The sequence below is a fragment of the Danio rerio genome, chromosome 13, assembly GCF_052040795.2.
Source record: "Danio rerio strain M-AB ecotype USA chromosome 13, GRCz13ab, whole genome shotgun sequence".
In the NCBI taxonomy this organism is placed as follows: Eukaryota; Metazoa; Chordata; class Actinopteri; order Cypriniformes; family Danionidae; genus Danio; species Danio rerio.
This window is the reverse complement of record NC_141033.1, coordinates 19,772,501-19,787,495: the sequence shown is the minus strand read 5'-3', so window position 1 is coordinate 19,787,495 and position 14,995 is coordinate 19,772,501. Positions and strand designations below refer to the sequence as shown.

Genomic DNA, 14,995 nt, shown 5'->3' with positions numbered 1-14,995 from the left:
GCCCTTTTCCAGGGATCGGTCCAGATACAGAAACAAGTACGAGATCAGATGAGAAACTTAAATACAGAATGTGTTTTCAAACTGCTGTTTAAAATTGACGAGATATAATTTTTACAATCAGATTTTAACAGATATGTTAAACTGTTTCAGTTACACCTGGTCATATGAATATGTCTCTTGCAAAAACTATATCTGTAAAATAAGTATCATCTTCAATGTGTTTTAAATCACCTTTTCGCTTTGTGTTTTAGTGTGTTTATATAACCTTTTCACAATAAGATTATCAATTTAGAGAAGTGATCAAGTGTAAATAGAGCATAGAGCTTGCTTCACTACTCATTAGGACACTGAGTGTGACATCAACATTACCTTCTCATACTTTAACCTCCACATTAAAGTTCCTAAAAGCAAAAAAGGTCAAGGGGCAGAACTGGACCTACACTATAAGTTCTGGAAGCAGGTCACCTGGTTTGTTGCGTGTATGTGTGCACCATTTACCTGGGGAAGTAATGTCAGTAGGGTGCACTCTGGGATGATAAAGATGTTGGACAGGTTGGTGTTATGTTGTAATTTTTTGGGTGTAAAGTATTAAGCCGCGGCCACGCCACACTTTTCGCCCTATAGACTTCTATTCAAATGCATGTGAATGCAACTAACCGGAAACACAAGCTTGTGCAACAAGTTTTGCATGTCGATTCATTTGAAAGTTCGAGCTTGTTGAACTCTAACCTGCAAAATCGCATCATGTGATTGCGTAAGAACAATAGAAGATCAAGACATGGCCTCTCTGGACATAAATGTACAGGATAAAGCTATCGCATTCTTTATCAAAGTTTTATCCCGCCCCTTTTTCACAGTGCCATACGAGATAATTTCGCAAACTCAAACTCTGCCGTGACCACGGCTTTAAATGTTGCAGATCAGGTACAGCCCTTCATGAAACTGGTGTTTTCAGATTCAAGTTGCTTCTTTCAGCAAGATAATGCACTTTGGTACACTGCACTCAATGTTCTGAACTGGTTGAAAGAGCACGATGGGTTCAAGGTATGCTGCCTTAATCCAGTATCACATCCAGCATCTGTGGGGTGTTTGGGACGCACAAGTTCAATACACATTGGCTCAGCCTTGCATCCTACTAGATTTGAAGGATCTGCTGCTAAGATCTTAGTGCCAGTCAGATACCAAAGGACATGTTGAGGTGTTTTGTAAAGCCCTTAGGTTCGTTCCAAATCAAATATTTATACACTGTTCTATACCATTTGTTGTATAAATAGTGTAAGTAGTATTTTCACATTGAAAATCTTTAAAAGAATAAGCGTTCTTTATATACCAGGATGATTTACACATTATTCAACTGATAAAAGTAAATGTGCTTTAATTATGTTGGATTGCGTTAGCAAAATTCTCTTATCGAAAAACTGATTTCACTAGCATTTTAAACCATGATATTGTGGTCTAAAGTAAACCTAAAGCAATCATGACAAAATAACATAAAAGCTTAATTTCAATATTAAAACATTCAATATTACTGAGCAACGGTTATCATCAGAGTCAGAAAGCATTTCTTTGCTTGAGCAATCCACAAGGACAAGACCTCAAAAATCATACATTCAGAATTTTTAGAAAACAATGATCTCAACATGTATTAAATAGGCTAAAAAAGATTTTCAGTTTATGGTTGGTGCATTACCAAGCCACTAAATAAAACAAGCATTGTAATTTTCCTGATGCTGTTTTTAACGTTTTTTAAAGACTAAATTCAAGTCAAATGCTTGTATACTTTAAAATTGAATGTTTACTTTACAAATATTGTAATTGTAATATTGTAATATAAATGGTTTATATTGCTTAAATTTTACACAGAAATAGGGGGTGCCTTTACAGTTAAAGTCAGTATTAATAAACCTCCTGAATTATTAGCGCCACTGTTTATTTTTCCCCTAATTTCTATTTAACGGATAGAAGATTTTTTTCAACATGATAGTTTTAATAACTCATTTCTAATAACTGATTTATTCTATCTTTGCCGTGATCACAGTAAATAATATTTTACTAGATATTTTCAAGACACTTCTATACAGCTTGAAGTGACATTTAAAGGCTTAACTAGGTTAATAAGGTTAACTAGGCAGGTTATGCCTAGTTCAGGCTGCGTGATTTTTGCCCCGATTTTGGCTCGCCGACAGGTTTTGAGAAATCGCCGACAAATGCCTGAAATCACAGGCAAATCGCTGCTCGTGCACGTGAGTGACAATCACACAGTATGAACGATCAAAGACGCGATCTGAGAGAATCGCCGATGCCTCTGAGATATTTGGCGTGCTAAATATCTGGAGCTGAATTGAGTTTTGACTGAAAATAACATCAGCCATCGCCTACAGCCAATGAGAGAGCGGCTTTCACTTGTGTGTGCGTGTGTGCGTGTGTGCGTGTGTGTGTGTGTGTGTGTGTGTGTGTGTGTGTGTGTGTATACCTGCTGCAGGCCAGCGGGAGGCTGGGGGAGAAGTTAAAAGCGAATTTTTTCGGTTTATTTGGACCGACGAAATGGAGGAAAAACTAGTGGAGGTTTGACAGGACTCAGGAGCAACCGTGTCTGTTTGACGTTTCATACAGAAAGAAATTAGTTTATTATCAACTGAAGTTGAGGAGAAATGGCTAATTTCCTTTAAACCCAGGTGAGCAAACATGTACATGTTCTACCCCATTAAAGGCTTCTTTCTCATTATGTAGTTAATAACAAAAGATATACTACATGTTTTTGGCTGTGAGACGTAGTTTGGACGAAGTTGTCGGCGATTCTCCCTATAGTAAAGTCATGCAATGTGAATGTCCATGTCGCCGAACCATCTTGCAGTGTAAACAAAGCAGCGACGAAACGCTAGCCCAGATAGTCATGCAGTGTGAAAACATCTGTGACACGACTACTTTTAAAATCATGCAGTCTGAACTCGGCATTAGGGTAATTAGGCAAGTTATTGTATAACAATGGTTTGCTCTGACTATTGATAAAAAAATAGCTTAAGGGGGCTTATAATTTTGTCATTAAAAGGGTTTTTAAAAAAATTAAAAACTGCTTTTATTCTAGCCGAATAAAACAAATAAGACTTTCTCCAGAGAAAACAAAAATATTATCAGACATACTGTGAAAATTTCCTTGCTCTGTTAAACATCATTCGGGAAATATTTAAAAAAGAAAAAAAAATTCAAAGGGGAGCTAATAAATCTGACTTCAACTGTATACAGTATGGTTGCCAATGTAAACTGTATATCATCTGGTGGTGATGTTTGGTACTCAGGCCAAGCAAAATGCTACTGAAAGCTGTATTTAAGGTGTCTACTTAATGTTTGTTAAAACATTTAGCTTTAATTTTTAGGCTAATTATTTAATTTTATTACTATTGTTTTTTAATAATTCAATTAGGCAAAAACAGGTTTTGTAAAATACATATTTTTTATAATATAATACAATGTAAATTCTTTTTTTTTTTTTTTATAAGGTTACAGGCAAATAACCTAAAAAAAATTTTTTTTTCACCTCGTAAAATCTGACAAGTGTCTTCTTTAAAATAAGACCAAGCTTAAGTCTGCAATTAAAGTGTTGAAAATCATTTGCAGACATTTATTGAGCATCTCATTTTCACGTCTATGTTTATAAAATTGGGACTAACAGTTAAGGGCTTTAATTATTAACTGGGAAATGGTAGGAATTTCCATATGGGACAACACTAAATTCATACTCTACATAGTTGAGTCTATAAGTGCAGGGTTTATGGTGTGTCATTTGGGATGCATCTCATGTCATGTTGGAATAGGCGCTGTTTTGTAGCATATGGTGGACCAACAGCATTCGAGGAAAGTTGTCATGCGTTTTGGCTTATCTGTTTATATCAGGGGTGCTCAAACTCGGTCCTGGAGGGCTGGTGTCCTGCATAGTATAGCTCTAACTTCCTTCAACACACCTGCCTGGAAGTTTCTAGTGTACCTCAAAAGAGCTTGATTAACAGGCTCAGGTGTGTTTAATTGGGGTTGGAACTAAAATATGCAGGACACCAGCCCTCTAGGACCAAGTTTGGGTACCCCTGGTTTTTATCAAGCTAAAGCTACTCAAACAAGAAGACATCTAGGATAGGATTTGATTTTGTCCATAAGTCATCGATTGAATTGTTGTATTATGCGGTTTGCTATTGGTCGATCCCATGTGAGTGACAGTTGATCCCCCCTCAGACCCCTAAACATGATCAGAGATAAGAAGAGATGTTGTGCTTGAAGCTTATGAGGTGCTTAAATTCCAAAATGTACATCATTTGTAAAATAAAACACTGCAATTATGTTTATAAAAAATAAAAATTTAATTTTATGCCAACTTTAAGATTGTTTAAGATTACACAAATGGAGATTGTATAGTTTGACGGGCATGACTAGGCAAGTCATTTTCCAAATCTGGAAACAGTGGGCATGTTGGTCACACACACATACACTAACCGCTCTGACCACTTCAGGCTGTCTTCACACTCCTCGCTCGTCCTGTCTTGAAAACTACTCCTCAAGGGAATGGACACCAGTTTTGTGTTGCATGGGTGCGTTCTGGTGTCTTATTGCACTTTACACCTGATAAAGGCACGTCGATTGGCTTAATCACAGGCACTAAAAAATTTAGATGGTAACTAAGCTGAGTTTTATGTAATGTACAAGCATTTTGGCAGACTGAAGTTTGAACAACTATATTAACAAAGGAAAATGTTGTAAAGTTTTGAACATTATATATCCTGACCACTGGGATATTTGCTAGATTTAGAGCTGACATGGTTGTTGGTTTATTTGATGTACACAGGGGGGCAGATCTGAGTCGTGTTTGATCTGCTGGTGGCCTTTTTCTATGAGTATTTACTAAAATGATTGAACAGTTTCACTGCATTCATGGTTAAATGTTTCTAGAAGATCAGTGGTAAAGTATTGTTTGTGTTAGTAAGTATTTCTGATAATAGGGAGTAATATCATCAAAAAAGACTTAAAGAGCTAGGCCTACTTTAACTTGGTTAAAGTTTAATAAATATTCCTTTAAGACTCCTTATGCCTAAGAAACATTTGTTAGGTACAATTATAGATAGATCACAGGTTAAATATCATTGTTCTAACTTGTAGGCTGCAGATAAATAGACGACACACTTTTTTCCCCTTGTAATTAGCAAGGATGCATTAAATTGTGACAGCAAAAATGTTTTATTTTTATTTCTTCTTCTACTACTATTACTACTACTACTACTACTACTACTCTTACTACTACTACTACTACTACTACTCTTACTACTACTACTACTACTACTACTACTACTACTACTACTACTACTACTCTTACTACTACTACTACTACTACTACTCTTACTACTACTACTACTACTACAACTACTACTACTACTACTACTAATAATAATAATAATAATAATAATCGTATTAATTGTAACAAAATTAAATCAGATAATCCTGCAAAAAAGCTGTTTCCACAAAGTATTTAATAATAATATAAAAATATATTAAATAAAATAATAATAATAATAATAATTATTATTATTATAAATGTTTCTTGATCAGTAAATCATCATATTAGAATAATTTCTAAAATATCATGTGACACTGAAGTAGGGCTGCACAATATTGGAAAAATCTGACACTGCAATATTTTGTTTTGCTGCGATTTATATATTGTGATATGAATAAAATGTATGATAAGACATTCATATGAACATTTTGATGTTTTAAATAGCTCTATTTGGGAAATTTTTATTCATTTAGGTCAACTGGGATTATAAAGTCTTTTTCTATGCGGTGCATCTGCAAAAAGTACGCCTTAAAAATAACAAGCAAAAATAAATAAATAAACAGTGCTTTATGATTTTCTGAAGAGTCTAACAGTATTCAAGGTTAGAAATTGACAATCAATGTAAAATAACAGTCATATTATACAAATAGTTACATTTCCGGGTTTTTCAGTAGTGGAAGGCTTCACAGCTAGGTAAACTCAGATTGCAGTGAATGGGAGAGTACACCAAATATTTTTTTTACAATCTTATTTGTTTAAATAATAAAAGAAAAACTACTGGATGTTGTTGTTCAGAAAAAGGAAAAATAAATGTGGGAGACTGATAACCAAGGGAGTGAATAACGTCAAATAAATTTATACTCCGCCCTATAGACTATGCATTAGAAACACCTCACATAAGCGGTGAATCATTTTTTTTTTTTGTAATTTGAAGCAAAGATGATGCATGAAGATAAAAACGTATAAATGTTCATACAATTTTTAAAAACCTAATAAAATTTAAAACTTTCAAGGATTTAACATTATGATGATCGTTAAACATGTCATCTTGTAAAGAGGGTCCATTGCTTGTGGTTAAATATTTCTTGTAGTTTGTATTATAAAATATGTTTGTACATACTCCTCTTCTATATGTTCGGTCACTTACAGGCATCCTGGTGATTCAGCAGGATTTGATTTGGTATATTTTGCATAAATTACTGCATAATAAATAACGAGCAAAATATATATAAATAAATAAGCAGTTTTCTAGAAAGTCTAACAGTATTCAAATGCAAAAATTGAAAATCAAATCTAAAATAACACGGTCATTATTGTAAAAATTATTTTTTTAAAATTATATTTGATAATATTTTTACCTTTTAAACTTTTTAATATATCATTTAATCCAGCAATGTGACTATTGCGGTTACACACATTGGGATATCAGTGCCCAAACAATATATTTGAAGCCTGAAGTAATGACTTTATGAAAAATCTATAGAAAGCAGTTCTTTTAAAAGGCAAAAATACCACATTATTACAGTTTTTATTGTATTTTTAATAAATAAATGCAGCCTTAATCCTAATTTATCCACATTAAAAAATTATACCAACCCCAAACTTTTAAAATAGGGTCGATTCTGTTTATATCAAAAGAATAAATCCTGCAGAAATGGAAGCTCTGTGAGCATGGAGTCATCTTAATGCTCTGCTATTTCTAACGTTGGGGATTTCTTTAAAGTTTAATGTAAAGAAAAAACAAATAACAACATGAAACATCATCAAGGAGGAAAATGAATGAAGGCATTTGTCTTGTTTTGAATTCACTACTTTTTAAACCACTAATGTGGTTTTGTGGCCACATTTAAATCTTAAATCTTTCCAGTACATTTACATAAAGACATATGACCTTTTTTTTTATTTGTTTACTAATTGATGCACTTGGTTTGCCATCAGTTTTTCATCTCCACCATGATATCTTAACTAAAGCGTTCTTGAGTTAAAAGCCGTTTGGACAGTGGACATGTAATCCTTAAAATCTGTGCCTTAATGTCTCACGGGTGTGTGAAGGTGCAGCTGGATATGGATTTTTACTACTCAACAGCCAGATGTTATCTTTCTCTTTCTTCTCCCTTTCAATGATTGCAGTTCAGAAACATTCCGCTTGGTCAAGCATTAACTGCAGTCAGATGCTGACCTCATGCACCTGCAGTTGCTCTTTTGTTTGCTGCTGTAATGGCTTGTAGTTTTATGTTTATTGTAGTTTGTGTTAAAAAAAGATGTCTGTATGTACTCATCTTGTATATGACATATGTTTGGTCAATCACAGGCATCCCGGTGTCTCAGCAGCATTTGATTTGGAATGGTATGGAGCTTGAAGATGAGTACTGCTTACATGATTACAGGTAAGACATTCCAAACCAGACACTAAAAGCCAGGGAACTTTATTTATATTTTTGTCCAATTCATGGAATATCAGGGACTTTTTTTTTTTTTAATTGTGTTGTTTGACTTCTTTTGTTGTTGTTTTTTTTGTGTCATTTTATCTTTTTCCTGCTTATCAAATGGCAGTCGCTTAAAGTGATAGTTTACTCCCTAAAATAAAACTTTACTCACTATTTAATATCCTTAAAGTGGTTTTAAACCTTTATAATTAGGACTTAGCTCTTAAGCGGCTATTTTAAATACTTTGAATGCTTTATATTTTGTTACAGACATACAGTGTCATCCTGCAGCTGTTTAGCAGCTTATGAAATGTCCCAAACACAATTTTTAGCTGTCCAAAATGGGCAAAAAAAAATTGTTTTTACTCTCTGATAGTCAAAACATGTTCAAAAAATGTTTATGTTATATATGCATTAAAAACAGTCAGGAAAAAGTGTTTTATGTAAGTTCAGATCACGAGTTCACATATGGACATCATTTTTCTCTAAAAGTACATAATATCAAAAGATGATACTTTTACATGTACAAAAATACCTTGGGTCTTAAGAGGTTAATACTATTTCATAAAAGAGCTTGATGTGGTGGTTTTAACCAGTGTTGGGGAAAGTTACCTTTAAAAGTAATTACATTAAAGTTACATTGCATTACAATTTAGAGTTAATCTCCCAAAAAAAGTAGTTGCGTTACTTAGTTACTTTTTTTGGTAAGTAATGCATCACGTTACTTTTGAGTTACTTTTTCACACCTGCCTGAGGCTTGAACTCTTTCAGATTTTGCAGGGTGTTTTTTTTTTGTTTTTAATAGAGTAGCTCTGCTGCATTTATCGACACATTGTATAACCTAAACCTTTATTTACCTTTATAAAAAACAAATAAAAAAAAAAACAATGAAAACTTCAGAGAACTTCCTGATGCTGCCCATGCTATATATACAAATTTATGAAAGTTGAAAGCCATGTGTTTGCTACTTTTGTATTTTTGTCTTAGTAGTTCAGTAAAATCACTGTCCATTGAGACTATCCCCTTTTCTTCCATGTGTTCAAAGTAATGAGAGTACTTCCATCACACAGATGTAAGGTTCTGCCATGTTGGTTTCTGTCTGTTTGCACAGGGAGCTCATTCTCTCATTGAGTGTGATTCAACTTGATTACACTAATTTTAATCCAGCAATTAAAAAAAAAAAGCGAATTAATTCATCTAAAAAGTAACTCGCGTTACATTATTAAAGACGTAATTCAAAAATTATTACTTAATTTTTTTAAGTAATGCATTACTTTACTCCTTACTTGGGAAAGTAACATTATTAAGTAACTCGCGCTACTTGTAATGCGTTACCCCCAACACTGGTTTTAACAGAGCCAAAGAAAGACCAAACATAATCACAAAGTATGCTACACTATTCTATTGTTTATTTAAACCTCTTTAATATTTTTGCCATTTATTAAAAAACAAAGTTGTCAGTTGTCTTGACCAATTAAGAAAAATACAGTATCTTAAATAAAATAAAATAATTGTATGTAAAATCTTTAACTTTTAAGAATCCAAATACATCATGAACAATTTTACATCAGTAAAACCCTGACGATAGCTTGCATTTAAGATTAAAACAATGACAGCAAACAGCTTTGACATTTAAAGTGCAAAAAGCTTGAAGAATTCTAAAGGCAAAAGGTCAGCATGAAACCTTCACATTTATATTGTTACATTTTTCACATTGATCAAGGTAATGTGCTTACAAACTGTCAAAAACTATACCTGACAAAAGTCTTGCTGTCGATCCCAATTGTAAGAGCAACAAACTATAACTTGACTTCTAGTTGATCATTTGGACAAGTGGCACAATGTAGATGTTTTTCAATGAGTCATCTGTTGAACTGCATCCCAATCATCACAAATACTATAGAAGACCTGTTGGAACCCACATGGAATTACACAGAACATACGTACACACAGAAATTAGTCAAGTTTGGTAATGGAAAAATCATGGTTTGAGGTTACATTGAGTATGGGGGCATGTAAGAGATCTGCAGAGTGAAGCAACATCAACAGCCTGAGGTATCAAGACATTTGTGCTGCCCATTACATTACAAACCACAGGAGAGGGCAAATTCTTCAGCAGGATAGCGCTCCTTCTCATACTTCAGCCTTCACATCAAAGTTCCTGAAAGCAAAAAAGGTCGAAGTGCTCTTGGGTTGGCCAGCCCAGTCACCAGATTTGAACATTATTGAGCATGTCTAGGGTAAGATGAAGGAGGAGGCATTGAAGATAAATCCAAAAAATCTTGATGAACTCTGGGAGTCCTGCAAGAATGCTTTCTTTGCCATTCCAGATGACTTTATTGCTAAGTTATTTGACTCATTGCAGAGATGTATGAATGCAGTCATCTAAGCTCATGGGAGTTGTACACAATATTAATTTATTTTCCGCTGTACCAAGATTTTGTATTTTATACTGTATACTGTATTTTTGTTAAGTGACCAGACTTTTGTCTGAGCAAAGTCAGACCTTACTGTCATAATTAGATCATTCAAATTGCTATTTCGGTTTAGAAACGATTAATCATGCAGACATACTTTATAAGCTTCTTTCTTCCATTGAACATAGAAGAAGATATTTGGGAAAAAAGTTTAAAAACTCTAACCACTGGCTTCTGTATTAGGAAAAACAAATACGAATTGAAGTCAATGGTTATAAGTTTTCAGCTTTTTTCAAAATAATTTTTGTATTTAACAGAATAAAGAAAGTCTAACAGTTTTGGAACAAGTAAAGGGAGAATAAATGACAAATTTTTTATTGAATTTTTTGCAGTCACATGCAGTCACCAGGCTGTACTTGATTAATTTGGCATTATGGGAAAATTACTAAGAATAATGAACGTCAGTAAACAGTCAAACTACTTGTGCTTCAAACATGCATGTTTATGATAATACATTAAAATTGAAACGGTGGGATAAGAAAATGGCAGTTTGCAACATCAAACAGCATAACAAGTTGTTTCGTATGGCTAAAAAACAATCAGAGTCAATAAAACCAGAATTTGCACTGCTGTTACATCAAAAATAGGTGACTAGGTCATAGAAATGTAGCTTTTTAGTCAAGGAAAAGCCAGGGAATATAATATTTGGCTTAGAGTGAGAAACTTGATTATAGCAAGTATGTTCAATTGCCACGTTTTGCTGAACCTGGCAAGGTCACCGATACATTTCATTTACTCATGCTCATCTCATTCCAAATTCTTTATTACTTTTGTAGAACACAAACTGAGATGTTTTGCTTGAAGGCCAAGCTGCTTTTCTTTTCTTGATAAAATGAAAGCATACATGTGTGTTACTGCCAGACCATTTTCTTCAGCAACATTAAGTGCAAATTTTTTCCATTCACTTGAACCCTTGTGTAAACTTATGGATATTTTATTTTATGGGATCATTTGGTCATGGTAATGCAAACAACATACATTTTGGTTACATTTTCAACATTCAGTTCCCGTTGTAACCATAAAATGCCAATCTTCAATTCAAGTGCCAGTTAGGCACATCTACAGTTAAAGTCAGAATTATTAGCCCCCCTGAATTATTAGCCACCCTGTTTATTTTTCCCCAATTTCTGTGTAACGGAGAGAAAATATTTGTCAACACATTTCTAAGAGTAATAATAGTTTTGATAACTTATTTCTAATAACTGATTTATTTTATCTTTGCCATAATATTTTTCAAAACACTTTTATACGGCTTAAAGTAACATTAAAGACTTAACTAGGGTAAGTAGGCAAGTTAGGGTAATTAGGCAAGTTATTGTATAACGATGGTTTGTTCTAGACTATTAAAAATATATATATCTTAAAGTGGCTAATAATTTTGACCTTAATGTTTTTTTTTCAGTAAAAATGCTTTTATTCTAGCCAAAATAATACAAATAAGACTTTGTCCAGAAGAGAAAAATATTAACAGACAAATTGTGAAATTTTTTTGCCAAGTTAGGGTGATTAGGCAAATCATGATTTGTTTTGTAGACAATCGAAAAAATAGGGGGCTAGTAATATTGACCTTAAATATGTTTTTTTTTTTTTTTAATAAAAAAGTGCTTTTATTCTAAGTGTAATAAAACAAATAAGACTTTCTCCAGAAGAAAAAAAAAATGTATAGGACTTACTTTGAAAAATCCTTGCACTGTAAATATCATTTGGGAAATAATTGAATAAGAAAAAGTAAACCACAGGAGCGTGAATAATTTTGACTTCAACTATATATAACTGCAATACCAACATACTGTACATTCAATTAACAACCTCAGAACTCTCAGTCTTAAAAGATTGATCAGTTGTTATTAAACATCAGTTTCTGACTGGTATATTCGACTACAACCTGTTAAGGGCAAAACAATTAAGAAATGTGTTATGAGAAGTAATTCCTTTTACTCATGCACTGTATTCGTTAGCTTCTCAAGCCTTGTGGCTGCATTGCATGGGCAACTGTGTGATATTTAAGTAGTTATTCACAAAAAACATTTGCTTCATGGCTTTCAAATTCCATTTATGGTAGGGCAACTTAGTTGTTTAAAAAAACTGTCACTTTATTTTGATGGTCCGTTTTTTTAATTTAAGTTACATTGCATCTACATGCCAACTAACTCTCATTAGATTATAAGTAGACTATTAGATTGGGGTAAGGGTTAGTGTAAGTTGACATGTACATGCAAAGTTTCTTATAGTCAGCTAAATATCTGTTTAAGGAGCAGTATCAACAGATATTAAGCAGACAGTCTACTAATACTCAAATGGACCATCAAAATAAAGTGCTACCAAAAAACTTCTCTTTATATGCTCAATGAAAGAGAGAAAACAATATGAAAAGGGTTGGACCAACAGAGGGTAAACTATGTAAACGATGCATTTTGGGTGAGCTTTTCCTTTAAATGCAGCCACTTCTCTCTTGAGCATCCTGGCTCAGCCTGGAACTCACAGATGGTGGATTTGTCATAAATTCTCGTCCATTAATGATCCACATGGACGCTTTCTGGGAAGAGAGTGTGTATGGCTGGATGGCTCGTTGTGCTTCAGATTTGAAGTGAAGCAAATATTTATAGAGGCAGACTATAGACTGTGGCGGTTTTGGGTTTATTATGCCACAGTATGCATGAGTTTTTTTCTCTCCATGTTTTTTTACAGCATCACAGAGGGCTGCACACTCAAGCTGGTGCTCGCCATGAGAGGAGGACCTGTAAACACTAGACGAGGTGCGTATCCACCGGGATTTTTGCTGTTGAAAGTGTCATTGTGAACGACAGGTTCATGTAATGCTGGCTTCATTTTTAAATCTTTATTTTTTTAACCAAGTTATTCGTCCTATTAGTTTATTGTGTTTATTTGTAAAACTCTGGTTTGCTTTCAGCTTAATAACAATACCTTTGAATCTTGTCTGCCAGATTAAATGCCATCACTGCTCTTTGTGTATTAACTCAGACAAATTATGTCTATCATACATGATACATGGCTTTCAAAAGGTCACTGCATTATTAACATAATCTGTACTTTAAGGCAAGTCATTTTACTCGGCAGCCATCTTTGAAATGCCTCTCAGGCAGTATGCTCTGGCATTCTGTCTGAATGGGGACACTTCAAATTCTACAAAACTGTTTGCCAAGCTTATGATTACATTTTTGGAATCACCAATAAAATTAAATGACAACCGTTTCATAATTTTAGTTTCTAAACATTCCAATCAAACAAAATTGGCATATTTTCAGGTTGTCCAAGCTAATGCTCATGCACTTCTGAAAAGAATGAGGGCCTACTCACACTATCCTATCCGAACTGTTGCCGGGCCCGTTTCCCAGATCGTTTGAGAAGTGCGAGTGCTCTGAATCGGGCTCAGGCAATGTTCATTTGGCCGGCCCTGGCCCGGTTGAAAGAGGTTAAGCGTGGTTCACAAATCGAGACGTGACTTTTAAGGGACTGTTTGATACAGATTTATTAATCATTCTTACTGTTCAATGAACGCACACTGTCGTAGTTTATTAAAGACGCAAACCCCTCACTGCACGACAGCTGCACCTTCAGCAAACCTCCTAATTCCTGCAACACGAGGAATTTATGATTGTTTATGAGCGTCAAATATGGCTGATCGGTTTAGAGAAATATTTTACTGCTTGTTACTGCATATCAAATGACTTAAACAATATAACTGAAAAAAATCTCCACTGTGCTGAGCGAGAGCGCTTACTGAACAGCGCATCATCGAAGACGTAAGTGTGCTCAGGCCCAAATGTAATGTGAGTGCGGGCTGTCGGGGGAGACGGGAGGGAGGACAAGCGTGCTTTGGCCCAGTTCAAGGCAACTATACATAGTGTGAGTACGCCCTGAGATCATGACAGCAACCGCATTTATGGCTGTATTACACATTATTATCCTTTGAATAATGCTGGTCTTCAGAAGTAATTTACAACTGGACAGGTTTGTGACAAGTGAAGTCCGAGTAAATACATTTTTAGCTTTGGGTGAACTGTCCCTTTAAGACATAAAAAGATACACACTACATTAGTAAGAATGGTTTGCAAACAAATAACAAGCAAGAAACATATTAATTACTTGCATTTGCTTGCTTAATTTCAATCAGTGACTTCTCAGGCAGTGTGTATTACGGTCAATTCAACTTGTTTCAATCGCTCTTCAGCATTGTTTTCCCCGATTATGTAACGCTACACATGAACGTTTCTGCAACTGTAAACCGCATGAAAACATAATGAGGGTAAACCACTGAGCACGCTTTAAACTGCCTATTGAAAGTCTTAACCAGAGTTCTGCAGTGCATGCTGGCTTTGCTGCAACTTTCTGATCCTTCCTATGTGCTGTTGTGCAATGTTTTTGAGGTCAAGAAAAGAAAAAGAAGCACTGCTCATTATCATTGCAAGCGCACAGTTAGTTAACAGTCTGCTATCGATTAGCGTGACCTGCATCCTGCTTCTTCTGGTTACCTGCAGTGACAGTGACAGATGACTCTGTGCGGGATATCAGCGACTGCCTTGATGCCGGGAGAGAGGAGATGTGGGAAAAATCTCTGCCTAATAAACAGGTCACCTTCCTGGTGTACCGCGAGGGAGACCAGCTCAATTTCTTCCGCGTGGTGGATCGGGGCGATGGGACACTCACACCTGTGTCTGAATCATTGAGGTCAGTTCAAAGAAGAGAAATGACTCGCTAAGAGGAACAACTGCATGCGCACTACACTCTACTTCCCCTTTTTTAGATGCAAGCAG

General features: G+C 34.7%; 2 protein-coding genes across 4 annotated transcripts in view; both read left to right on the top strand.

The window, feature by feature from the left end:
• The window catches only part of vdac2 (voltage-dependent anion channel 2), a 732,443-nt gene that overhangs the window by 384,602 nt on the left and 332,846 nt on the right, over positions 1 to 14,995 (top strand). The gene's annotated exons all lie outside the window — the stretch shown is intronic.
• Positions 1 to 14,995, top strand: part of zfand4 (zinc finger, AN1-type domain 4) — a 51,066-nt gene that overhangs the window by 8,392 nt on the left and 27,679 nt on the right. For all 3 annotated transcript variants that reach the window (XR_015504892.1, XR_015504893.1, NM_001202471.1), the window contains exons 3-5: positions 7,629 to 7,704; positions 12,909 to 12,976; positions 14,720 to 14,909. Coding sequence is in view for 1 of the 3 variants with exons in the window: in NM_001202471.1 (NP_001189400.1) it covers positions 7,629 to 7,704; positions 12,909 to 12,976; positions 14,720 to 14,909 (334 nt within the window). In the remaining 2 variants the exon portion in view is untranslated. The remainder of the gene's footprint in view (positions 1 to 7,628; positions 7,705 to 12,908; positions 12,977 to 14,719; positions 14,910 to 14,995) is intronic.